General features: G+C 43.1%; 1 protein-coding gene across 1 annotated transcript in view; it reads left to right on the top strand.

The window, feature by feature from the left end:
* The window catches only part of LOC149443674 (uncharacterized), a 627,829-nt gene that overhangs the window by 183,793 nt on the left and 416,529 nt on the right, over positions 1-27,507 (top strand). The window contains 2 exon segments of the mRNA XM_089655378.1: positions 9,762-9,866; positions 9,960-10,091. Coding sequence (XP_089511504.1) covers positions 9,762-9,866; positions 9,960-10,091 — 237 coding nt within the window.

Genomic DNA, 27,507 nt, shown 5'->3' with positions numbered 1-27,507 from the left:
ATAAGTGAAACATACCTTAAATTGTGACAAAATTCAAATAATTGTGAAGTGGTTCTTTAAAAAGAAAAAAGCATGCCGTGCTGTTTAACAATAACTCTTCGGAACACACTGTGTATAACCAAACAACAAACACATCAAAATATATGTGTGTTTTTTGGAAACATAAAGTCCATGCAATGTGCTGACGTGTTCTTCACTCCAGTGAAAAATGAACAGAAATCCTCTAATAGCAGCAATGCCTGCTCACCTCCACGCATTGACCCGCGCAGGGCCAAAGGGCTATAATTATCAATACCAGATCCTCTCCACTCCACTCCTCATCACAGGGAACATGGGATTGGATAAAGACCTCTGCCCAGCGCACCTTATTCACTCCACCTCCACTCGACGTTACATATATAGGATATAAAGCAAGAAACCTTCTGTCAGGGCTCCCAGGTGTGACCAGAGGTGTGTGGCTGACGCAGGGAAACGCAGACCTCAGATATGTTATAAACAATATAATTTATTAACACTAACAATACAAACATAAACGCAGTGCAATACTAAAACATAATACAGTGCAACCAAACCAAACCAAACCAACCACCCACAGATAACAGTACATACAAGCAAGCGTCGTCAGGCAGGCCGGGTCAATATCAATAGGGCAGGTAGGTACAGGGGGAGCAAGCGGAGATTGGTCGGGGTCACAGGCCAGGTTCAGCAGGTAGCAAGCAGCGTAGTACAGAGGGTAAGGCAGAGGGATGGTCAGGGTCACAAGCCAGGGATCAGAACAGGTAGCAAGCAGCGTAGTACAGAGGGTCAGGCAGAGGGATGGTCAGGGTCACAAGCCAGGGATCAGAACAGGTAGCAAGCAGCGTAGTACAGAGGGTCAGGCAGAGGGATGGTCAGACAAGCCAGGGATCAGAGCAGGGTCAGCAGAGAATCAGACAGGAACAGAGAGCAGGAACAGGATACAGGGCCCAAGAGAACACAACACCAAGGCAGAGTCTGCAAGTCTGGCCATCCCTTAAATACCCCAGCATAATCAGTTCCAGGAGTTAGCTGGCTGCAAAGTTGAGTCTCTGATTGCTGGGAGCACCCGCTGGCCAGCCCTGGTACTGCAGATCAAAAGGCAGGTGAGTCCCACCATTGCTGGCTAGTCCATTCCTGACAGTACCCCCCCTCAAGGAGCGGCCTCAGGACGCTCCAAACAGTCCTAGCTGGGCAAAATGTTCCACCGCCCGGGTCTGGTAACTGGCGGGATATCAAAGACTGGCACACCGGGCAGGACTCCGGGCAGCGGCACACTGGGCAGGGGCACATTGGGCAAAGGCACACCGGGCAGAGGCACATCGGGCAGGACTCCGGGCAGAGGCACATCGGGCAGGACTCCGGGCAGAGGCACATCGGGCTGGACTCCGGGCAGAGGCACATCGGGCTGGACTCCGGGCAGAGGCACATCGGGCTGGACTCCGGGCAGAGGCACATCGGGCTGGACTCCGGGCAGAGGCACATCGGGCTGGACTCCGGGCAGAGGCACATCGGGCTGGACTCCGGGCAGAGGCACATCGGGCTGGACTCCGGGCAGAGGCACATCGGGCAGGACTCCGGGCAGAGGCACATCGGATTACCAGGCGAAGCAGCAGGCAGCGGGCCACCAGGCAGAGCAGCAGGCACCGGGCCCCCGGGCGGGGCGGCTGGCACCGGGCCCCCGGGCGGGGCGGCAGGCACCGGGCCCCCAGGGCGGGGCGGCAGGCACCGGGCCCCCGGGCGGGGCGACAGGCACCGGGCCCCCGGGCGGGGCGACAGGCACCGGGCCCCCGGGTGGGGTGACAGGCACCGGGCCCCCGGGCGGGGCGACCGGCACCGGGTCCCCAGGCGGGGCGACCGGCATCGGGTCCCCAGGCGGGGCGGGCGCCGGGCCCCCAGGAGGGGCGACCGGCATCGGGCCCCCAGGCGGGGCGACAGGCATCGGGCCCCCAGGAGGGGCGACAGGCATCGGGCCCCCAGGCGGGGTGACAGGTCTCGGGCCCTCAGGCGGAGCGGCATGCACCGGACCCCCAGATGGAGCGACAGGTCTCGGGCCCCCAGGCGGAGCGACAGGTCTCGGGCCCTCAGGCGGAGCGACAGGCGCCGGACCCCCAGGTGGAGCGACAGGTCTCGGGCCCTCAGGCAGAGCGGCGGGCGCCGGACCCCCAGGTGGAGCGACAGGTCTCGGGCCCTCAGGCGGAGCGGCGGGCGCCGGATCCCCAGGTGGAGCGACAGGTCTCGGGCCCCCAGGCGGAGCGACAGGTCTCGGGCCCCCAGGCGGAACGGCGGGCGCCGGACCCCCAGATGGAGCGACAGGTCTCGGGCCCTCAGGCAGAGCGGCGGGCGCCGGACCCCCAGATGGAGCGACAGGTCTCGGGCCCTCAGGCGGAGCGGCGGGCGCCGGACCCCCAGATGATGCGACAGGTCTCGGGCCCTCAGGCGGAGCGGCGGGCGCCGGACCCCCAGATGGAGCGACAGGTCTCGGGCCCTCAGGCGGAGCAACAGGTCTCGGGCCCCCAGGCGAAGCGGCGGGCACCGAGTCACCAGGCACGACAGTGGGCACCGAGTCGTCTGGCAAGACTGCGGGCACCGAGTCAACTGGCGGAACAGCGGGCATCGAGTCAACTGGCGGAACTGCGGGCACCGAGTCGTCTTGCAAGACTGCGGGCATCGAGTCAACTGGCGGAACAGCGGGCACCGAGTCGTCTGGCAAGACTGCGGGCACCGAGTCGTCTGGCAAGACTGCGGGCATCGAGTCAACTGGCGGAACAGCGGGCACCGAGTCGTCTGGCAAGACTGCGGGCACCGAGTCGTCTGGCAAGACTGCGGGCACCGAGTCGTCTGGCAAGACTGCGGGCACCGAGTCGTCTGGCAAGACTGCGGGCACCGAGTTGTCTGGCAAGACTGCGGGCATCGAGTCGTCTGGCAAGACTGCGGGCACTGAGCCGTCTGGCAAGACTGCGGGCATCGAGTCAACTGGCGGAACAGCGGGCACCGAGTCGTCTGGCAAGACTGCGGGCACCGAGTCATCAGGTATCGGATTGTCTGGCTCGACAGCGGGCATCGGGTCACCAGGTATGACAGCGGGCACTGGGTCACCAGGCATCAGGTCATTTGGCTTGCCAGCGGGCACCGTGTCATCTGGCAAGGCAGTGGGCACCGGGTCACCAGGTATGACAGCGGGCTCTGAGTCAATTGGCACGACAGCGGGCACTGGATCAGGTACCGGATCATCTGGATCAACAGCGGGCATCGAGTCAACTGGCCTAATAGGATCGTCGGGCTGGATCAGTTCATCATGCTGAGTAGCGGCATCAGGCTGAATGCAGGCTTCAGGCTGAGTAGAGGCTTCAGGCTGAGTAGAGGCTTCAGGCTGAGTAGAGGCTTCAGGCTGAGTAGAGGCATCAGGCTGAAGAGAGGCATCAGGCTGAAGAGAGGCATCAGGCTGAAGAGAGGCATCCGGCTGAAGAGAGGCATCCGGCTGAAGAGAGGCTTCCGGCTGAAGAGAGGCTTCCGGCTGAAGAGAGGCTTCAGGCTGAGGAGAGGCATCAGGCTGAGGAGAGGCTTCAGGCTGAGTAGAGGCTTCAGGCTGAGTAGAGGCTTCAGGCTGAGTAGAGGCTTCAGGCTGAGTCACGGAAGGCAGGTTCACCGGTTTGGATACTGGCAGGATGGTATTGGTTGGAAAGAATTTTCGCTTTTTTCTGGTTTTAACTACTGGAGCACTGCAAGTAAACGCAGGTCTGCAAACGAATGGAGCAGCTGGAGACAGAGAAAAACTGGAGGATGGAACAGGAGAGGGAGCAGTTGCTACAGAGGGCTTTTTTACAGGGTTAAAGGCAGGATAGGTGCAGCGAGTGGGAACAGGGTACTGACATGCGGTAGATAGCCAAGTATACTGGGCTGTAACTGGAGGAGCTGGTGGGAATACAGGAGTGGAGTTAGAAGCAGGACTGGGTTTTTGTAAGCTGACTGAGGCTGGGTGCAACAAGTCTGTCCATGTCTGCAGTATGGGTTGAACAAAGCTGAGCTTACACAAAGCCTGTCTGGTCAATGACTGCACTGCGTTTATACAATCTCTTAGTGTCTGTGGTGAACATGTGGAATAACGCTCCAGAAAGTAACCCACATCATCCTCTCATAACCACACCAGGGACTCAACCTGGTCGGCACTAAATGGTGGCAAAAATTCATCCCTGCATTCGGGGGAACCAGATGAAACCAACTCAGCACAAACCTCAATCAAAGGCTGCACCTCAGAGAACTCTGTGCCCTGATCTACTAGAACATGAGCGAGCCGTATACATTCTAGTCGTTGATCCCTGGGATACTCCTTCAGAGTTTGATAAGCATACTCCCTGTCATCAAACACTAGCAGATATAAATACACAACCTCATCCAGATCCATCCTTCCCAGCAACAAGCCAAGATGGCTTCCCTGTGCAGCCACTTCTGGTCAGGATTGGCCTTGGTGTAATGTCAGGGCTCCCAGGTGTGACCAGAGGTGTGTGGCTGACGCAGGGAAACGCAGACCTCAGATATGTTATAAACAATATAATTTATTAACACTAACAATACAAACATAAACGCAGTGCAATACTAAAACATAATACAGTGCAACCAAACCAAACCAACCACCCACAGATAACAGTACATACAAGCAAGCGTCGTCAGGCAGGCCGGGTCAATATCAATAGGGCAGGTAGGTACAGGGGGAGCAAGCGGAGATTGGTCGGGGTCACAGGCCAGGTTCAGCAGGTAGCAAGCAGCGTAGTACAGAGGGTAAGGCAGAGGGATGGTCAGGGTCACAAGCCAGGGATCAGAACAGGTAGCAAGCAGCGTAGTACAGAGGGTAAGGCAGAGGGATGGTCAGGGTCACAAGCCAGGGATCAGAACAGGTAGCAAGCAGCGTAGTACAGAGGGTCAGGCAGAGGGATGGTCAGGGTCACAAGCCAGGGATCAGAACAGGTAGCAAGCAGCGTAGTACAGAGGGTCAGGCAGAGGGATGGTCAGACAAGCCAGGGATCAGAGCAGGGTCAGCAGAGAATCAGACAGGAACAGAGAGCAGGAACAGGATACAGGGCCCAAGAGAACACAACACCAAGGCAGAGTCTGCAAGTCTGGCCATCCCTTAAATACCCCAGCATAATCAGTTCCAGGTGTTAGCTGGCTGCAAAGTTGAGTCTCTGATTGCTGGGAGCACCCGCTGGCCAGCCCTGGTACTGCAGATCAAAAGGCAGGTGAGTCCCACCATTGCTGGCTAGTCCATTCCTGACACCTTCCATAGTGTAGTATCCTTTTATTTGAAATGTAGATAAAGCTTGGTAAAGCACTCACATTTATTCCTCAGTAAAAATCGCCTGTCACCACATCCTATGGGTGTACTGCATGGTTTACTGGGTGTAGCAAGATGGCCGCTGCCGGAAGTGCGTCACCTCGTACCGGAAATGGTGTACCGACGCGTTGCGTCACGTGCCTCATGACTTCATCAGGGTTAACGCCCACTGGTGCCATGATGCTTGTATATAGGAGCTCTCAGGGGATGTTCTAATGAAGGGGCGGACTCCATTTTACCGGACCCCATCATCCACATCATAGAGAAAGATACTGTACAATCCCCTGGATAATCTTAAACAGAAAAACTAGTTTATAGCTCCAAAAGCTGGCATATTAGAATAAATAGACACACTAAATGCTATATAATGAGTGATAAACCAGATGAATGATTATTACTACTTTCAAACCTCCTGACACTTATCTACAGTGCCGGTCACTACAAGTTGCACTAAAGAATGACAATCTAAAATGAACTTTATTTATTTATAAATAATTAAAACTAATTAAAAACTAAGGAGAAAGCCAATTAACTAAGGACCAGATAAAATACTTGCAGATATATTATAAGAGAAGGATCATATGAATACCATAAGAATTACCATATGGCTGAAAATTAAAATAAATATATATATATATTTTAATGGAAAAATAAATAAAATAACTCACAATAACCATATATACAAAAATTAATAAATTAAATAACAGCCTAAACTGATATTTCAAAGGGCCAAATTGAATAAATAAATAAATAATTACGCCATGCACCTACACCTATAGCTTGGGTTCACATAAAAAAATATTTTTTATAAAATATGACAAATAAATGTGTATATATATATATATATATATATATATATATATATATATATACCCCCTTCCTACATTTTAAATACAGGCTAAATTCATATATCTTACACATTAATACATGGCAATAATTATGTAAACCTAAAAAAATTAGCATAAAAACATAGCACCTATAAATTAAAAATTACTAATAAAACAATTAAGGTTGAACTCCACATTGAGGCCATGAGGTGTCTGGGTGTGCATAATATATATCCACCTTGATTCTAATTTGCTGAGGGATCTTATTAGGTTACTACCTCTCCAGTGTTTGACAAATTTTTCTATGCCCCAGAATTTAAGACCAGAGGGGTCTTTGTTATGTTTTTTTTAAAAAATGTTTGGAAACACTGTGTTTCAGGAATCCTTTCTTAATATTTTGAACATGTTCCCTTATGCGTTTCCACAGGGGCCTTTTGGTCCTCCCTACATATTGGAGTCCGCACTCGCATTCCAAACCATAAACAACCCCTTCAGTACGACACGATATAAAATCTCTAATTGTGAATTCTGTATCGTCAGAATTAGCCTTAAATGTCTTCCGTTTTTGGTTATTACCTTTAGTTTCTCTACATGCATAACAATGTTTGCATGGGAAAAAACCTTTCTGATCAAGAAAGGTAATTTTGTTTGTCCTACCCGGAGGGTCCAATACATTTTTCACCAACTTCATCCTCAGGGAGGGTGCCTTTCTGTACACAAATTTTGGGTGATCCATCAGTAGCTTGTTCAAAATTGGGTCAGCTTTAAGGATAGGCCAGTTTTTGATAAAATTTTTTTCAACTTTTTTATAATGAATGTTATAATCCAAAATAATGGCCATTTGGCTATCAAATGTATTATTTTTACATCTATCAACTATCAGTGACTTCCTCTCTAGTTTATCAACGTCAATAGTTCTTTTCTCAATATCATGTTTAGAATACCCCCTTTTTATGAATTTATTTCCCATCATTTCCGCTTGTTTCCTATAATCCTCCTTATTGGAACAATTACTCTTCACTCTAACCAGTTGTCCCTTTGGTATGTTAAATGTCCAAGGGGGAAAATGACAACTGTCTACTGATATAAATCCATTTCTGTCAACTTCCTTAAAATAATTCCTAGTAGTAATCATCCCTTGTTTGTTAATAATACTAAGATCTAAGAAGTTGACTTGTTCATTATCATAAGTCCACGAAAAATGGATATTGCGAGAATTATTGTTCAATCCGTTTAGGAAACCAAGTAAGAATTCACTACTCCCCTTCCATAAGATGATTACATCGTCAATATATCTTTTATACTTTGCAAGTTCATCTGGGGGGTGTTGATAGATCGCCTCTTCTTACAAATGGGCCATATACAAATTAGCAACACTGGGGGCAAAACGCGCCCCCATAGCAAATTTAATTTGTTGAAAAAATACTTTATCATACAAATCATATCATAAAAACAATTATGCAAGAGACAAAATTCCAAGCATTTCAATAAATACTTCCTTTGGGATCAAGATAGGTCACTGTATTCTCTAAAGCCCCATGCAACTGCTTCCATAGCCCCTTCATGGTCAATAATTGTATAAAGGAAAGATACGTCAGCAGTTGTGAGAAACATTTCAAGTTGGTCCAGAAAGGAGAAGATAAACAAAATCCTTACTAAGAAAGAGGCAAAGTATCTGGTTCCTGAAACCTGCCAGATACATGTAATTTATACAGTGCCAATTTAAGGCCTATTTAAGAGACACTAAGCATTTAATACAATTGTTGGATACAATTGAAGGTAATCCAGAAATGACGTATCTTTCCTTTATACAATTATTGACCATGAAGGGGCTATGGAAGCAGTTGCGTGGGGCCTTAGAGAATACAGTGACCTATCTTGGTCCCAAAGGAAGTATTTAATGAAGTGCTTGGAATTTTGTCTCTTGCATAATTATGTTTGGTAAGATAAAGTATTTAAATACCACAGGTTTAGGAGATATTCACTGTACCTACAGGTAAGCCTTATTTTAGGCTTACCTGTAGGTACAAGTTCAAAAGCAGTATTTACTACCGCTTTAAAAAGCTTTCACATGTGTATTTCATCTGTCCGTCACAAAGCTTGATCTTCATGTTTTCGCTCTTAGTCACTCACTCGCTTGCTTATTTTTTCAAATGCAACCAAGGCTTTTTTTCTCAGAGAATAGGTGCAGGTACCCCCCCCCCCTTTCCAAATTGCCCCTTGTCTACATCCCTACCCACCTCTGAGCACCTCTTTTTAGAGACTACAGAACCAAGTATCATTTTGTAGTGCTACGTAAAGGTGCCCTGTAACCAAGTATAAAATACCCCCCAGCAACAACAGATCTCCCAACAGCCAGCATCAATAGACCCTCCAACAGCCAGCAATAATAGACCCCTCCCTCAAAAGTAAATCTCTCCTAGCAACATAAGACCCCCACCAGTAACAACAGATCTCTCATCAGAAACAATAGACCCCCCAGTGACAATATATCCTCCAGCAGCCAGCATCAGTAGACCATCCAGAACACTCCAGGACCCCTTGGAATTACATACTTTCATTGCTAGTGATGCCGGAACTGCATTCCCCCTTGTTTCTGTTGACAAAAAGCCCTACTTGCAACCATGTCTGTAATAATGTAAACAGAGTGATATCTGTTACCAAGCACTACTTCTGTAGTTCTTTAATAGGGAGGGTGTATAGCACATTGGGGGAGATTTACTAAATTGGAGCACTCAAAATCCAGTGCAGTTATGCATAGTAACTAATTAGCTTCTAACTTCAGCTTGTTCAATAAAGTGTTACTAAACCCACAACAGTAAAATCAATCTGTAGATGTACTAAAGCATGTTTGTTATACTCAATGTGGAAACTAAGGGGTTAATCCTCTGCATTGTGTAAAAAGGCTGTTTGACCCTGTCTTGTTTGATACTCCACTTCTTCTACTGTCTCCAATCCATCTGCTGATAGTACAGAGCCCTAGGAGGCACTCTCTCTATTACTAGAGAGTTTAGTTTTTTTGGGGGGGAGGGTGCATGTGATCAGCACAGGGCCAATCAGCACCGTCCAAACAGAGCATCAGGTGTCCTTCAGCCTCATAGGACAATCAGGGGAGAATGAAAAACTCCTCCTACAAGCTTTAACCAGTGCTCTGCTTGCCACTGACAGAAGTCACAAGACTGCTCTAGCTGCTGATGAGAAAAGGTATTTAGCAGTTTATAATTACAAAAATAATTGCATTTCCATGTTGTGTGTACTGTGGGAGACCAGATATAGTGAATGCAGCGTCCTGGGTTTAGTAACACGTTAAGCTTTGACAATAATACCTAGAAGCTGATTGGTTACTATGCACAATTGCACCAGTGTTATTAAATAACTCCAAAGCTACATAAAAAGTCTGCTGTGGTCAGGCTGTAGTTAATTCTGTACAATTCAAATTAAGGAACTTTAGTGAATGTTCTGACTTTAGCAGGATTTTACTTGATGCCTAAAGATTAAGTAGTTTAGGAACAAATTTTTCTGTGTATATGTACTGAAAAATGCACATGAAAACAACTGGAATATATATATATTTTCTTTTTTCATAGGATTTTCCCATATTTCATACCTGGCACAAAAGCTTTCCACCGTACTGGACTCATTTGTAAAGCTACACACTGCAGATCTTTTAGGATCTGAATCATCTCTAAATGGTAGGTACAATTTCATTTTGATTTATTTGCATGCTATTGGATTTTTTACTTTTTAATAATAATTTTGCTTTTTTAATTTTGTTTGATTTAAAGGGAAATTTACTGACTTTTCAATACAAGAACTGAACAGTCTACTTGATGAAGCGGGCAGCATTCTCAAATCTCTCCAAAAATACCAGACTGAACACCAAGGTAAATAATGCTACAGTCTATTAAACCAAATTGGTTAGATTAGGGTTGGAATCATGTAATATAAAGGGAAAAGAGGAGGTGCCTCCTTCACTTATATTGCACAATCTGCATATTGGATTATGCCTACTCAAGAGCACAAATACACCAAAGGGTAATTCACACAAAATCTAACTAATGGTATGATCCTCACTCACTATGGTCATTTGCAAGGTATTTGCTTTGCAAGTTTTAGTAAGTGATGAGAGTTGACATGGCACTTTTTTTCCAAAAAAGACATGCTGCTTCTGTTTCTTCTTTGGCAAAATTCAGCTCATTTCTATTAACCACACTGTGTTCAGTTCACAATATATAGCTTAAGCCCTGGTTCACACTGATGGGGTGCAGAAATTTGTACGAATTTTGCACCACACCAGAATCGCACCCCGTTCATGCGAACCGCTGCGGGTGTGTATGTTAAGTTAACAACATCCCGAAAGCGGTCCGCAAAAGCGGTGCGATGTGCAGAATCGGATCGCATAGGTGTGAATACCCACGTGATCCGATTCTAGGGCGGACCAAAAATGGGTCCTGCACCTTTTTGGGGTGGGTGCAGTGCGAATAGAGCCATACAAAATGAATGGCTCCAAATGCACCGCACGCAAATTGCATGTGATTTGCACAGGAATGTGATGCAGTTCCTGTGCAAATCACATGCGATATACCACATGTGAACCCAGGCTCAGATTCAATTCTCCCCCTGATGAGTTGTAACTGAGAAAATTAGGAAAAAAATTACAATTTGCAAAAAATATCCAATCATGTGCAAGGAAAATAAAAGTAAACCTTTTGTTTGCACATGGTCATGGTCAAAGTCAGCAGAGCCTTATCTCATTCACCAAGTACTGGGGATAATTCATTTGCAAAGAGCAACCTCCCTTGCAAAGTGGACAAAGTATTTCTATTAAAGCGGAGTTCCACCTGAAAAAAAAAATACAAGTCAGCAGCTACAAATGCTGTAGCTGCTGATTTTTAAAATACAGACACTTACCTGTCCCTCGGTCCAGTGGTGTCCTCATCACCGCTGGTTTTCGCCATCTTCTCTCCCTGGCGCCTGCATCTTCAGTATGGGCACCCGGCTGCTTCACAGCTGGATGCCCACTGCACGTGCTTGAGAAGTGCTGCGCTTTGTGAATGGCCCCGTAGTCTTCTGGTACCTGTCACGTGTCCCAGAAGACTACAGGGGGGGAAGACGACTTCCGCTTCCGATCACCTAGGCGATCGCATTGGAAGTGGGAGCGGGTACCTGTCAAGTTCCCCCTCCCCCCGCTCCCCAAAGGTGCCAATCCATAATGGGGAGCGGGGGACAAAGGCTTAAAGCAGAACTTCCCCTTTTGGGTGGAGCTCCAATTTAAGTAAATTGACCATTATGTGTCAATTAGTAGTAACATTAGGATAATATGAAGTTGTGCAGGCCTGTGTATCTGATGCTCACATATTCAAGATGCATAACATCTAGAGCACGTGGAGCATCCAAAGAATTTGTTGGGACTTAGGGATTAATAGGAAGTTTTTTTTTTATTCTTAAGGGATAGCTTTATCTGGTTGGGGAGGGCCTGATCCATCCCGCAATCACCTCTGCAGCAGTATATCACTTATAACAGTGGGCTTGTCTACTATACCATCTCTTACTTGATTTTGATTTACTAAAAGTGGAAAGCCCAAAATCTGGTGCAGCTGTGCATGGTAGCCAATCAGTTTCTAACTTCAGCTTGTTCAATTAAGCTTTGACAAAAAAAACTGCAAGCTGATTGGGTGCTATGCAGAGCTGCACCAGATTTTGAACTGTAGTTTTAATAAATCAACCCCATAGTTGGTTATCTTATGTTATGTATTTGACAATGCAGTCAGCGGCATAAGCACCATTTGTGCAGCTTATATAGCTTTAAAGGGGCCATGTGTATGAGATGTAAATCATGCAAGTGCTGGTATACCCTCCTGCTGTCAATTTATATTTTTTTATTCTGGAAATGATACTGTAATGCTCTGGTACAATGTAATATCTCATGTATAGAGAATACAAAAATCCTGCACAAACTGCACCCTTCTCAATCAAATCATTGAAAAAACCATGCTTGGCATGGAGATTTACAGGTGGATGCCTATATCGATGTAATATTTTCTGCAGATAATGAAATACTGCCATACGTTCCATTTGTAGCCACTTGACTTAAATATGAATGCGTGCTTTTTTTATAGTTTCCTATCCGCAATCTCGAGACAACAAAGCAAAGCTTTAAGGATCTTTTGTATGTCATATATTTATATTATAGGCTGCCCGCTTAGCTTTTTCTTCATGACAGTAGAGTATATCTCAGCAGATGACACATTGCTACATTATTTTATGCTCTGATGAATTGTTCTTTACCAGCAATGAATCACAAACCATTCTTCCTTGGAGCCAAAAACAATTTCTTGTTTATATTTATATATATATGTGTGTTTATTTCCTATGAATAAAATGAATAGGGCTAGACCAGAAGCTTGGCAGGTGATTAGTATGAGTTAGAGTTTTGTGGGGGTTGAAAAGGATATAAAAGTAAAAACATATAAAGAAAAATACATTGTGTACTGTTCAGTGAACAAATCATATCCTTGAATCATTCCTTCATGCATAGGAGTAAGTTATTTTATAAAAGCAATACGATTATCTGCTGTAAACTGGGCATTAGGTAGATTTCATATTGTAATTTGTTATTTTTTTGTTTTTCTCTTGATGATGCTTTGGCAAATATTAAAAGTACAGATATATATTTATACATAAAAGTTTCATATTGACAACATTTTAGCTTTTTTATATCATGTACCATGTCAGGACAAGTGAGGGATCTTAAAGTGGAAACTTCACTCTCTCAATCAACGTTGACTATTTTTAATCCTTATGCTGCTAGCATTAGTAAATATAAAGATAGGAAAGTATATCATCCTTATTTGTTTTTTATTTTTGTTTTACATTTCTTCAGTTACTTCCTGGTTTTTATGTTTAGGCAAATTATGTCATACATCCTAGGAGCCTTCAGGAGGGGAAGAGGGGTTTTCTCAGCTAAGCACATGATCCTACATGCATGTCTGAGCTAAGGGCAGAAGGATTCCAGGAAGTAGATGCTACATGAATCATTTGCTCTTACTCAAGATGGACAGGGCCAGGCATGCTAGGGGGTGTTTTACAAGGTGATTTCTCAGCAAAATATAGCATGGAGGCATGGATGAATGGGTGAATTTGCTTTGAATATTAAAAGTGAATTAAATAGATTTTTTTGGATTGCGGTGCTCAGATTCAGTGTAGTTCTGCTTTGTAGTGGTTTTGTATATATTTTTTTTACTTAGGTTTAGAATACAAACATTACAAAAAAAATTTTTTTCCCCCAAGTTAATATGAATTATACAGGATATCGGATATTACTATTCTGAACTTTTAAGTCAGTAGGTGGAACTCATGGTTCCCCTCTCACATGTTTACATGGTCTCTATAGCCCCTTTGGTGAGCTGGCACAGTGTTCTTTAGTAGATGTCTCTATTCAATGTTTCTGTTGAAAAAATGTATGTCTAAATTTATATATTTATAAGTGTAATTTTAAGTAAAAATTACAATTTGTTGATATTAAAACATAAATGAGCACTTGCTTATTCAAGTTGGCTGAATTGGCTCATGAACCTGCATCTCTAGGGTGATAAAATACACAGTGTAGTGGGAGTCAGCATACCAATGTGTATAACGAAAATCCAAGAGTTTGTATAAAAAGCCTAAAATCACCTTAAAAGGACCATAGATAAGTGTTAGTGGTAAGACTCAACAGCATCCATTCACCTTAACATCAATAAGCTTTGCAACAGCAGTATCTCTTCCGATGTTAGTGTCAACATGTGATGAATGAAAAGGACAGAGGAAAACAAAAAAAAGGGGGAGAGGAAAGGGGGGGGGGATCTCTTCCATGAAAATATATAAGATTGAATTCTCCCAGAATTGTTCCTGCCATAAGTCTTAGTCCATAGGAAGCAGTGGCTCAAGCCAGTCATAGAGCAAAACTGTTCCACCCAGTATAGAAGTGTAGTCACTCCTGTAAGAAAAGTTACAAACAACCCATGACAGGGAGTAACCACACTCCCGGACCCCAACCAAGCTGCTACTAAAATCAGGGATGTCTCAGGGGATTGCCTAAGGGATCTTCAGTGTTATAATGGGGCGTAGCTCACATCTGATCTAAACAGGCAGCCATAGCTAGACTAATGTATAAAGTGCCCAGGATACATCTCAGACCACTCGAGAAATAAAAGTATAACAAGATTATAATAAATAGTAAGTTAGGGCTATACATAAATAGCCACTTACAAAAAAATTCAGACACAGCAAGCAACTGCGACCCTCCTCTCCTGTACAGAAAATTTCAGTCACCAGGTCTCTGAAAATGAAGCAGGGGTTCGGAGCTCCCAGTCCTCCACCCCTCTGCAGATTTTTTCAGTAAGGCCTGGGAGAGCCGACTACCCACCACCACCACCAGAGAATGATCTTTAAATGAGAAAAACAATTACATACCTGTCCAAATACAGTCTCAGATAGTGTTGTTTCTACAGGACAATTGTCATAACATAGAATATGACAGCAAAGCTGACCATGGTCTCTAGTGTGCTGTGAGATCGCCAACCATATGAAGGGGTCTTGTCAATCAGCCAGAAATAGTCTAGCTAATAGGGGTCACATGGGGATGCATCACAGAGCACTGAAGAGAGAAGAGTACTTTAGCATTATAATCAACAGAAAATTAACTTATGTGTACTTCACTCAGCTCTCCACCCCTCCCAGGAGTGATTATATAAAGCAAGGGAGAGCTGATCCCCTCCCATTGCCAGGAGGTGCTCTTTGAGTAAGTGGGGCGATACTACACATGCTTTAGTACGGCCTCAAGTCATATTGCTTCCATAAAACATCTATATGGCCAAAGACTGTGACAGCAAAACTGTTCATGATTTTTAGTGGTCATAAAACAGCTCACAGTTACCATCAGGACTTCATATGCATAAGAAAGACAATATGGCAAGGAGTAGTCAGCTAACAAAGGATAACCTGTTTAGTGTAAGGGAGTGGTAAAATCCACTCCACACCCTTCTAATGGTGTAAAATTCAAATATATAATTTAGAACGCAATTGAACGAGTTATTCAGAGAGCAGCCGTGACGGTAGCCCTAATTCTGCAAATGGAAATATACAACACAAACTGAGATGTGCAAAATGCCCAATAGATACATGTTCACCAGTATTTGAGGTTGAATCATGAAGAGGTCCGAGGGTCAGAGGTTCACTATAGGGCTAGCACTTGCTACACTAGACAGGTCTTAGTCATCTTGGGGTATACAATAGTTACAAAAAGAGTACTTTCATCTCAGGTAGAAAAGTTCCTCAGATAATAGTTTCATATCTTCTGGGACAGTAGACCAGGCTTAGGAAGTGCAAATCTTTGGGCAGGTAGTAAGGGGCAGCAACTAGTGCTAAGCAGTAGTGAGAGATTATAGGTATAACTCCGCAGTGAAAAAGAAAAGAGAGAGCATATCATCACATGTTCCTTAGAGGGGATCTTAATCTTAAACTTGCAAGATAAGATGTGTATCGATTATTGGAATTAAGTCCACTTAAGAAAGAAAAAAACAAAACTTTAGTTTAGGTGGTTAACCGAGCCACCAGCAAAATTGTGACAACAAAACTTATCTAGATAGTTACAGCTCAGGCTGACGTTCGGCTAAAGTGTTACTAAACCCACAACAGTAAACTCTGTATATGCAGTAAAGCATGCTTGTTATACTCACGGTGGAACCTAAGGGGTTAATCCTCCACATTGTGTAAAAAGGATGTTTGATCCTGTCTTCTATAATCCTCCCCTTCTCCTAGTGTCTCCCAAATATCTCCTGATAGAACAGAGGCTAGGGACAAGCTGCACATTCTCAGTTTGTATTGCTAGAGAGTTTTTTTCATGGGGAGAGTGCATGTGATCAGCACAGGGCCAATCAGCACTCTCCAGACAGAGGTAAGAGGTCCTGCATCCTGCTATAGGGAAATGAAAACTCCTCCTACAAGCTGTAACCAGTGCACTGCTGGATACTGATAGAAGTCACAAGACTGCTCTAACTGCTGATGAGAAAATGTATTTAGCAATTTCTATTTACTAAAAAAGCTGAAATTCCATGTTGTGTGTACTGTGGGAGACCAGATATAGTGAATGCAAAGTCCTAGGTATAGTAACACTTTAATCTCTGCGATGAGCAGGCGATGGTTCAGGGCTCTGGCAGTCTGGGTCTCTATGCGAAGGTTGCATTGCAGGAGAGATTGGATCCAGCCTCCGCCTGACAGAGTACTGCCTTTTTGCTTTATGCGATAGGTTGCAGGTCACCGGATTCCTAGGCTCAGCTGAAAAATAGAAAGAGTACCACTTCAGAAGCTCTATAGTTGGTCACAGAAGGCTTGAAGGTCTTCCGGGGTTCTTAGAAGTGCAGTGCGGCCTCTATTGGTGGCGGAAAGGCAAAATGGGAATTTCCACCTATACAGGATGGCCCGTGCCCTTAACACTTCTAATAGTGGCCTCAAGGCTTGGCAATTCTGTAGTGTCAGTTGGGAAAGATCTTGAAAACGTTTAACTTCAGTAACATTATAAGAAATACGGCCCCGTTCCCTGGCCTCTCTCTTTATTTCCTCTCTCAGTGTGAAATTAGCGAGGAAGCAGATAACATTTCTTGGGTGTTCAGATCCCTGGGGTTGAGGGCATAAAGCACGGTGGGCTCTTTGCATCTCAATGGGAGTATCGGAAGGGCGATCTAACAGCTCATTGAAAATTCTGTGCTGGTTGTAAGGCATTAGCTTTCACCGACTTTGGTATCCCCCTCACTCTTATATTATGCCACCTACCATGGTTGTCTACTTCCTCGATTTTTCTGTGCATCTCCAGGAGGTGGGAGAGTTGGGTATCATATGTACGCTATACCTGTTGGATGGCATCTGAGTGCAGCCATATTGTCTGCTCCACATCACCAAGCCAGGTAGTGATCGCCTTAATATCTGTCTTGAGATCTGTAATAGCTGTAGTTAGGGTGCCTTTGATATCTAAGGCCACAATCTGCAATTCGGAAAGACTTAGGCATCTAGATGAGTGAGCATGGGTTGACCCACAGGTCCTGATGGGAAATCTAAGTCACTGCCAGGAGAGCATGGAGCTGAGGCCTGAGTAGTTGCATGGCCTTCTGAGAAAAAGCTCAAGGATATTCTGGCTTAATTGCGTACTTGGCTCCTGTGGTGTCCTGTTGATAGAGACATTTCTTTCAATCTTTCTCATGGCCAAGCCTGTGAAAAGACTCCCAAAAAAGCAAATTATAACCCCCGATGTGCAGGAGCTCGCCAGTCAAGCAGCCATCTTGGTCAGCGGTCAGGCCATATGCCCCCCTCCCTTCCATGTTTTACATCCTCAAATATCTCTTTTGAGCCTCAGAAAAAAGCAGGTTTTTGACAGAACTGGAAAAGTTGTTGTTTTCATACCCGTACCAGAAGGGGATAAGTTTCACGGCTTCTATTCAAACTTTTATAGGTTCAGAAGCCAAAAGGGCATCTGGCCTATTCTGCACCTCAAAGGCCTCAGCTAGTTTCTGCTATTAAACTTTAGGATGGAGTCCCCTGTGTCCATGATTGTGTCATTTTAGCAGAAGGACTTCCTGGCATCCATTTATATCTAGAGTGCCTGCACAGCAGATCCCGATTATTAGCCTCGTCAATGGCTTCTAAGGTTAGCTGTGAAAGTTTTTTGTTTTGACATTCAGACTATCATTGTTGAGGACCCGGGGTATCCTCATTGGAAGACCCGGGGATCCCTGGAAGACCTGCTAGCTCAGTCTTTGATGTCAAACATCTCTCTCTCTGTCAAACATCTATGGGTAATTTGTCCGTCTCTCCAACATAGGTTCGGTTGCCCTGGGGCTCAACTGCGGTCGGATGCTGCCTCTGCTGTGGCATGTAACATTCACCAAGGTGGACCAAGAAGCCATGCTGGTCAGGGAGAGGGGCACATGATCTTGTCATGGACAGAGCTGCATGTTTCAGCTTTTCTCCAGTATGTCTGGAGGCATCTCTGGCCTTGAGTATCTTCAAGGGTTAGATTTCAGCCTTGACTGTTCTGTTCCACAAACCTTCCTCTCTTTTCTTGCTAAGGTATTTTTGTAAAAAGTGTCATGTGGATTGTTCAACCTGTCTGGTCTCTGGTGGACTGGTGGGACCTTAATTGGTTCTCTCTGTTTTACAGCATGCTTCGTTTGACCCATTCAGGATAATCCTTTGGCACTTGCACACAACACACAAAACCGTCTTTTTTGGTAGCCATTAGGTAGACTCATAGGGTGTCAGAGCTGGCTTAATTTTTTGTATGGAACCTTTTTGGCCCTTCACCAAGATAAAGTAATGTTGATGCCTCAGCCTTCTTCTTTGCCTAACATGGCTTCTACCACCTCTACTAGGCAATTATGTTACCCTTTTTTTGTCCCAGTCCAAAACATCCTAAGGAGAATCTTCTTCACTCTTGAATGTACTACACACTGTGCTGGCATGCTTGAAGTCTATTGCTTCATTTCAGCAATCTGATTCCCTATTTGTTTTGCCTGTAAGGCCTCATAAGGTATAGGCTGTTTCCCAAGCCACTATTTATCATTGGCTTTGACATTTCATTTCTCAGGCCTATGGCATTTAACTTAAGATTTCTTCTTTAACATTCAAGGACCATTTTACCAGGAGTGTCAGTACTTCCTGGATAACTCAGCATCAGCCTTCAGCCTTTTGAGTTTGTATGGTTGATACCTGGTTATTTGTTCACATGTTTATTACGTTTTACCAGGTAGATATTTTCTCCTTTGCAGACGCCAGAGGCAGAAGGTCCTGTAGGTCAGGGCTTGAAATTTTCACTCACCTGTTCACCAATGGCAAGTGGAAATAATGGGGGGCAAGTGTGTCCCCCAGGGCCGTCTTGCTGAGCAGGCTCGGGGCTCAGGCCGGATCTGTCATTGACACTGGGAGCTGTCAGACTGCTCAATAGCTGAGCGCAGTGAAAGCAAGCAAGGAGTGTGTTCTGTGCTCTCTGGCTTCCCCTAGAGTGCAGTATCCGGATCTGTGAGTGAATAACGAAGTACTGAAACTTTTTATGGGGGGGTGGTGTTGGTGATGTGTGTATGTGTGTGGTTTTTATGTGGGTCTGTGTATGCATGTACAATTGTACATGTGCCTGTGTGTATGTACATGTTTGTATCTGTATATGTGTCTGTGTGTATGTACATGTATGTGTGTGTGTACATGTGTCTCTGTGTTTGTACATGTGTCTGTGTTTGTGTATGTAAGTACATGTGTGTGTGTGTTTCTGTGTATGTGCATGTGTCTGAGTGTACATACATGTGTCTGTGCATGTGTATTTCTGTGTATGTACATGTATCTGTGTGTATGCATGTCTATACGTGCCTGTGTGTGTATACATGTGTCTGTATGTGTGTGTGTCTACATGTGTCTCTGTGCATGTGTGTACATGTTTCTGTGTGTGTATGTGTATGTACATGTCTGTGTATGTCTACAGATGTCTCTGTGTGTGTTTGTTGGTGGTGAGTAACTTTACGGCCTGGCTAGTAGCTCAGGACTTGAAATTTTAAGCCTTGCTGTAGGTGACACTGTAGCAGTATTTTCTCTGTTTTGCTTTTGTCACCATTGTTGCTGTGTTGCCCACCCACCCCTTGTAAAGTGCTTTGGGACATACTAATTAGTCATGAAAGAAGAAACCCTTTGTCTTGTGGTGTACAATTAGAAAACTAGGATCTTTGGTAAAACTTATTTTCTTGGATACGGGGATTCCTCCCCTCTTCTATGGTTCCTCAATGCTTGCTACAAATCTGAGGCTGTTCTCTTCTGGGAAGAGTTATGCCTAGGCAGAATAAAAAGAAACCTTGTGTTTTGTGGTGTACAATTAGGAAATTAGGATTTTTGGTAAAATCATTTTCTTGGACACAGGGATTCCTCCTCTCTTCTATGGTTCCTCAATGCTTGCTACAAACAGTTATGCCTAGGCAGGGAAGCCTTCCTTTTTGGCCATTCACTTATAGGGGGCAACATAACCTAAGTATTGATGAATAAGTAGAAATCCTGTGGTGTAATCCGAGAAAAGGATTTTACATGTAAACCAAAAATACTAATATCCCCACTCTGTGTCAATACATCTTGAACTCAAGGAATACTAACTGTCATCCTATTTTGCTTTATGAACAGACCCATAAAAAACATTAGGTTGATATAACCACTTGCTTTCCAGGACATCTCTCACATGTATAATAAAATCAGCATTTGTTTGCTAGATATCACTTAAAACCTCCAAAAATTATATATTTTCTGAAAGCAGTTGCCCAGGACAATAAAATGGTCAGTTTTGCAATTTGTTTTTTGTTTCACAATATTTGTACAGTTTATAAAATGATGATTTTCATGGAAAAATATGCTTAAATGCATTTTAGTGAGCACAAACACAATATATTACCCAATTTAAAAGATGATGTTATGCCAAGTAAATTGATTCCAAAAGTGTCAAGATTTAAAATTTTGCACCGTTGTAAAATGGTGATACACTAAGGAAAAAATCTCCATTGAAGCCTTTACAGGTTACCAGTTTAGAATTATGCAATTCCTCTGGTGCTAGAATAAATACGCTCACTCTGATATTTGCGACAATACCCCACATGTATGGTGCTAGTAATGTTTACATATTAGAGTGCCTTTCATTTAGTGATCATGGAGGAGCGGGGTCCTTTAATGCTTTTTAAACTTTTTTTAATCACACTTTTTTTACTTAATTTTAACCTAAAAGTTAATCGCTGGCTGAAAATTTTGATATCAGGATCATGGCTGCAGCTGGAAGCTATGCTGGAAGTGTTAATGAGGTGAAGCGTAGATGACTTCCATCATCCAATCATATGGAAGCAAAGATCCATTTTTTAAAAAATTTTCCTTGCATGTGATTGGATATTGTTTGCAAAGTGAATTTTCACCACATTCACTTAGCTAAGGCAACATTCCCTTGCAAAATGAACAGCCTATTTGGCTTTAATAAATAAACACTGTTATCTCCAAGCTGGCTTTGTAACATACCGTATTAGAATCACAGAACAAAGGCTACAGTCAGTAGCCCAGGAAAAGGCAGCATAGGTTTGCAAATCCTTAAGTTTCATCGATCCCTGTAGAATAGGAAATAAAGGTCAAATTATACTGATGGGTAATGGAAAGAATGTTCCCAGTTAGTACAAAACTTTCAACTAATGTTTTTCATCTTCCATATTTACATAATCAGGAAATTGCAGTTATTTTTGGTAACACATCTGTGCATCTCTGGACATTTTTTTCATTCTTTGAAGAAAATGTGAAACTTTAGACAGAAATCTGTATTGTTTTATGTTTTTTATTTATTTCTGATACTTATATAGTGCTTTGCATATATTGTACATTCACATCAGTCCCTAAACCTCAAGGAGCTTACAAGCTAAGGTCCCTAACTCACATTCATACATACACATGCTAGGGCCAATTTAGACACAAGCCAAATAACCTACCAGCATGTAGGAGGAAACCAGAGTACTCAGAAGAAATCCACACAGGCACAGGAAGAACATACAGACTCCAGGCAGGTAGTGCCGTGGTTTGAATGTGAAGTAATGTCCCTAAAGCTCTTAGGCAGAAGTACTAACCACTCAGCCACTGTGCTTCAATTTAGAGCTTATTAAGTTGTACTCTTGGTCATGGAAGAGTTACTGTAAGTTACCTTTGTATTTCAACAATCCATTCAGCAATGGGAGCAGACAAATTAAATCAAGTATATCAAGTTGTCTGATAAGCTCTAGCTTCAATTCTGTCTTAAAAAGTGATCCAGAACAAACATAACTTGAAAGAGACAGTAAAAGCAGAACTCCTCTTTTGTATACTTGTTCCAGCTCTTTGACTCGGAGAGTATGACATTTATTGGAACAGCATAACATACAGAAAACTAGTTTTATTTTTTAAGAAGGAGATGTCATCATTGCACCCTCAAAATTCTTTCAGTGTAGGTTTGCTTTAATTTGGCACCCAAGCATGGATATCTTTGAGTCTCTGAGACTGATGATGAAGACTTCTTAAGTAAAATATACATTGCCTATACACTACTGCTACAAAAATGTCTTCAGTCATTTTTAAAAAGACCTTTCAGATTCTGTATTCAGGGGTCATGAGCTCAGGCTTGCATTTGGACCCACCAAAGCTGTCATGCTGAAATGGCATGCAGCCAGCTATTTTTTACATGTATTCCTGGAAAATATTTTTTATTCATAAATATATTTCAATTGTGAAGTATTATTAATAGAGATGAGCGAATCGAACTTGGCGAAGTGGAATTCGTTTCGAATATTAGGAAAAATTCGATTCGCACCGAATCCGAAAATTAGCAAACTTCGGATGCACGAATCGAATTTTTCCCGATCGGCCGATTTTCATCCCTTCTACAGCCGGCAAAAAGTGTCCCTGCAGAGAGCTCCGCTATTTCTGACAGTTCTCTGACAGTTCCTTCACATTTACAGCGGTTGAAACATTGTATCTATTTGTTTTTATTTAGGATACAGATGTTTTTATTCGGAAACAAATAGACACAATGTTTCAACCGCTGTAAATGTGAAGGAACTGTCAGAGAACTGTCAGAAATAGCGGAGCTCTCTGCAGATACACTTTTTGCTGTACTGGAATTCTTCTTCTTTTCATTCTTCTTCTTCTTTTCATTCTTCTTCTTCTTTTCATTCTTCTTCTTCTTCTTTTCATTCTTCTTCTTCTTCTTCTTTTCATTCTTCTTCTTCTTCTTCTTTTCATTCTTCTTCTTCTTCTTCTTCTTCTTTTCATTCTTCTTCTTCTTCTTCTTTTCATTCTTCTTTTCATTCTTCTCATTATTCTTTTCATTCTTCTTTTCATTCTTCTTCTCATTCTTCTTTTCATTCTTCTTCTTCTTCTTTTCATTTTTCTTCTTCTTCTTTTCATTCTTCTTTTCATTCTTCTTTTCATTCTTCTTCTTCTTCTTTTCATTCTTCTTCTTATTCTTCTTTTCATTCTTCTTTTCATTCTTCTTTTCATTCTTCTTCTCCTTCTTCTTTTCATTCTTCTTCTTCTTCTTTTCATTCTTCTTCTTCTTCTTTTCATTCTTCTTCTTCTTTTCATTCTTCTTTTCATTCTACTTCTTCTTCTTTTCATTCTTCTTCTTCTTCTTCTTTTCATTCTTCTTCTTCTTTTCATTCTTCTTTTCATTCTTCTTCTTCTTCTTTTCATTCTTCTTCTTCTTCTTTTCATTCTTCTTTTCATTCTACTTCTTCTTCTTTTCATTCTTCTTCTTCTTCTTTTCATTCTTCTCATTCTTCTTTTCATTGTTCTTTTCATTCTTCTTCTTCTTTTCATTCTTCTTTTCATTCTTCTTCTTCTTCTTTTCATTCTTCTTCTTTTCATTCTCTTTTCATTCTTCTTCTTCTTCTTTTCATTCTTCTTCTTCTTCTTTTCATTCTTCTCATTCTTCTTTTCATTCTTCTTTTCATACTTCTTCTCATTCTTCTTTTCATTCTTCTTCTACTTCTTTTCATTCTTCTTCTTCTTTTCATTCTTCTTCTTCTTCTTTTCATTCTTCTTTTCATTCTTCTTTTCATTCTTCTTCTCATTCTTCTTTTCATTCTTCTTCTTCTTCTTTTCATTCTTCTTCTTCTTCATCTTCTTCTTCATCTTCTTCGTCGTGCCCCTTGACTGCCCAAATGAGTGAAGTGTGCGGTGATTCTAAGATCGACGGCACTCATCTGCATGTCATACTGACTGACAGTATTATTTCTCTTCCCCAGCAGACTCCAAGGGCATTTAAATTAAAGGTACAGTGTTCTGCACTAATATAAAGGCTCTCTGAAGCCTAGAAACCCTTTTAATAAGTTAAATTCGCAGCGAATAAATTCGCATCGAATCGAATTTATTCCGCAAATTCGGCGAATCAGCCGAATCAAATTTTTGAATAATTTGCTCATCTCTAATTATTAATGTAAACTTTGTACTTTTATAAATGTGTACAATTAAATTTGATAGCTTTTATTCTAGTGCAGTCAGGCGTAAATTGAACAGCCTGTCCTCAAACCTTTAGCATGAAGTATCTATCGTGTTCATTAATCAGCAGCTCATAGCACTGTGCACCTCATGTATCTCTCCCTCTATACATCTGAATAGAGATGACAGAAGTGATTACAGCTTGTGAGTAATAATGCATTGCTGGCTGGTTCTAGGAAAGCATCACTGTTATTTTCCTTCTTCTTTCATACATGCAGTAATAGACCCAGTGAATAGAGCCATCTTTCTTTCTGGAAGAACAGTTATTAATCTCTGAGCAGTATATTTCCATATCATTTTGGATACTAATTTCCTCACTCTGGTATTAGGGAACCCAAAATTTGTGTCAGTTTTGATGCAGTGCAGCATGCCAGAATATGAAAAGCCATAATTACTGCTGCTGCCATTTAAATTGCTAACCAGACTCTGACATTTTGAAATCGGACCAATTTCTTTGTGATCCAGAAATTAGCTGGAAAGATGTGTGAGTTGAATTAAAATTTTGAGACACTAAGTACATTAGTTGAATCATGATGCCACAAAGCAAGAAGACCAACTTAATCAAATATGATCAGATATTGGCTCAACAAACAGATTGTTTACATCATAGCATTTGATGTATGATGCAGCCTGCTAGCCATTTTGTTTCACTAAACAAGGCTTTAAGTGAAATCAGTAATTTTAGCAGCTCCAATTAATTTTTGTAAAACCGCATAACTTTAACTGATGTATGCAAGCACCAAGCTGCCATTGTGGTTAACAAATGTCATTGATTTGTTGTCTGTGCACTGTCTGATCTGCTTGGGAAAAGTATTCTGCTTTTTTTCATCAGATCTCCTATGTCTTCAATGTGTCCCTGTCCAGCTTGAGCTAATATCAGAGGAAGGATTAATGATGAACATTTGCTGCACTAAACCTAGTCAGATGAAAGATTAGGTTAATCAGTCCCTTTAAATTAGGAGCTTACATTTTTATAACCACGTATTTGTTCACCTGCCTCAAAGCTTTTGTAAGGATTCTTTCTGTATTTAATTTCACCATTTTACAAAATTACTTATTAAAAACAAAACAAGCAGTTGTAAAACTATAATATTTAATTGCTTCTTCATGCAAATCCATTGTTTGTCCACCTTCAGGGTGTAGTGATCTTCAATATTGTCAAAGAAAAAGAGTACTTTATGAAGCACTCCTCCTCTCTGGGTGGTTTAGTATGACCCCCTAAATAGTGTGGCAGTCTCACCTCTCAGGGTGTAGTCCTTGGTTTATTGTAGGGTAACAGAGATATTGCCTGTAAGGTAATAAACTTTGTAGAGAGGGTTAGGGCACAGAATACCCAAAAAGAGAAAAATATCTCAGATAGCAGTAGAATTGTTGCTGACCCTTCAATAGCAACCACCTAATAGTAATTAAAAGCTCTAAAACATAGGGTTATGGTGGTGAACCCTCAGTTTGCAGAAGCTGCCTGCCAATCAATTGGATACTCCACAGGAATAATATTAACATAATAGTGACACAAACCTGAACACAAGACTATCACCCACATTTATCTCTAGGATTCAGTTTCATCTACATACCCACCAGAGCTCCTAATAGTAATTGACACTTTAAGAACAGCCAAAGATGTTAGAGTAATTTTATGTGAACCAGGGGGCGGACTGACCATTTGGAAACTCGGGCACTGCCCGAGGGCCCGGGATCAGTAGGGGGCCCCATGAGATGCCCCTGGTATCTTTTTCATAGGCTTTTTTTAGTTTGGGCAAGGACACAGGGGCCTCATGATCCCCTATTGCCCAGGGGCCCCATGAGTTGTCAGTCTGCCCCTGATGTGAACAGTCACTTTCTGTTTTTAAGGTAAAATGGACTTCATTGTTCTTTAAGTGGAACTTTGGCCCCTGACTATATGCAAGCAGTTATATGTACCCTAAACACTTGAGCAGTGAGATCTCCATTCTCCACCAGCAGTAGCTTCTTCCAAACTGTCCAGGACACTCTTCAGCATAGATTACATTTCCTAAGTTGCTCCAAACAGGCAAACCTCTTTCTTTTCTTGCTGCTTCTGGATGTGCTTAAGGCAGCTTAAATTCCTTAGGCCTTCAGCGCAGACCCCCAGCTGTGGCAAAACCCAAGAAATAAAGACCCTTCTTCTAATTGCACCCTCATCAGGCAGAAGCCAAGAAGAGAGGAGGAAGACCCTTCTAGACATTTGCACCAAATATTATATCCCCACACACCTCTGGGCCAAACCCCTCAGATATTAGTTGAGACATTATTTAAAACCCATACAATTTTACCTCTCATACTAACTACTGGAGACAACTCAAAAGCAGAAGACATATATACAGAGGCGTCCCTAGGGTTGGTGTCACCTGGTGTGGTAACACTTGGTGACACCCCCTCCGACGATCCCCACAGAATGGATCGGATCTGCGGATTGAGCATAATGGATCGGACATCCTGCAGGGTTTGTCAGCTTTCTTTACAACTTACCTTTTCTTGGAGCGGGTGTGGTCTATCGGCAAGACGTGTCTCCCATGTAGATATGTCTCCCCTGAAGCAACTGCGCATGTCCTGGTTTCAGGCACGATCAATCGATGATAGAACTACTGTATCCGACCATGTACCTTTATTGAAGTAACCCCTTCCATGCCAATTTGCTTCAGGGGGGACATATCTACATGGGAGACACATCTTGCAGCTACAACGGCCCCCCCATGTCACTGACCCCCCCATGTCACTGTCCTCCCCATGTCACCCCCCCCATGTCACTGTCCTCCCCACATGTGTCTGTACTCCCCATGTCACTCCCCCTCCATGTAACTGTCCTCTCTCCAATCCATTATGCTCCCAAATAATCAGTGGTGCAGCCTAAAAGGGGTTAACTGTGGCAGCTCTGTACTACAGTTGGTGACCGGCGATCAGCTTCTTATGTCTGAAACTGGGACATGCGCAGTTGCTTCAGGGGAACATATCTACGTGGGAGACACATCTTGCCGCTACACCGGTGTCACCCCGTATAGGTTGCATGCCGACGATCCCCGCAGGATCGTCGGCATGCAACCTATATGGGGTGACACTGGACCCGCTCCAAGAAAAGGTAAGTTATAAAGAAAGCCGACGATCCCTGCAGGATGGATCTGATCCATCCTGCGGGGATCGTCGGCTTTCTTTACAACTTACCTTTTTGTGGAGCAGGTCTGATGTCACCCCGTGCGGTCGGTGTCACCCGGTGCGGACCGTACCGCCCGCACCTGCCACAGGACGCCAGTGCATTTATAA

Source organism: Staurois parvus, unplaced genomic scaffold, assembly GCF_062004578.1.
Source record: "Staurois parvus isolate SC_StPar_1 unplaced genomic scaffold, SC_StPar_1.0 ptg000839l, whole genome shotgun sequence".
NCBI classification, from domain to species: domain Eukaryota; kingdom Metazoa; phylum Chordata; class Amphibia; order Anura; family Ranidae; genus Staurois; species Staurois parvus.
Note: the sequence above shows the minus strand (reverse complement) of the source record. Positions and strands in the feature narration are given on the sequence as shown.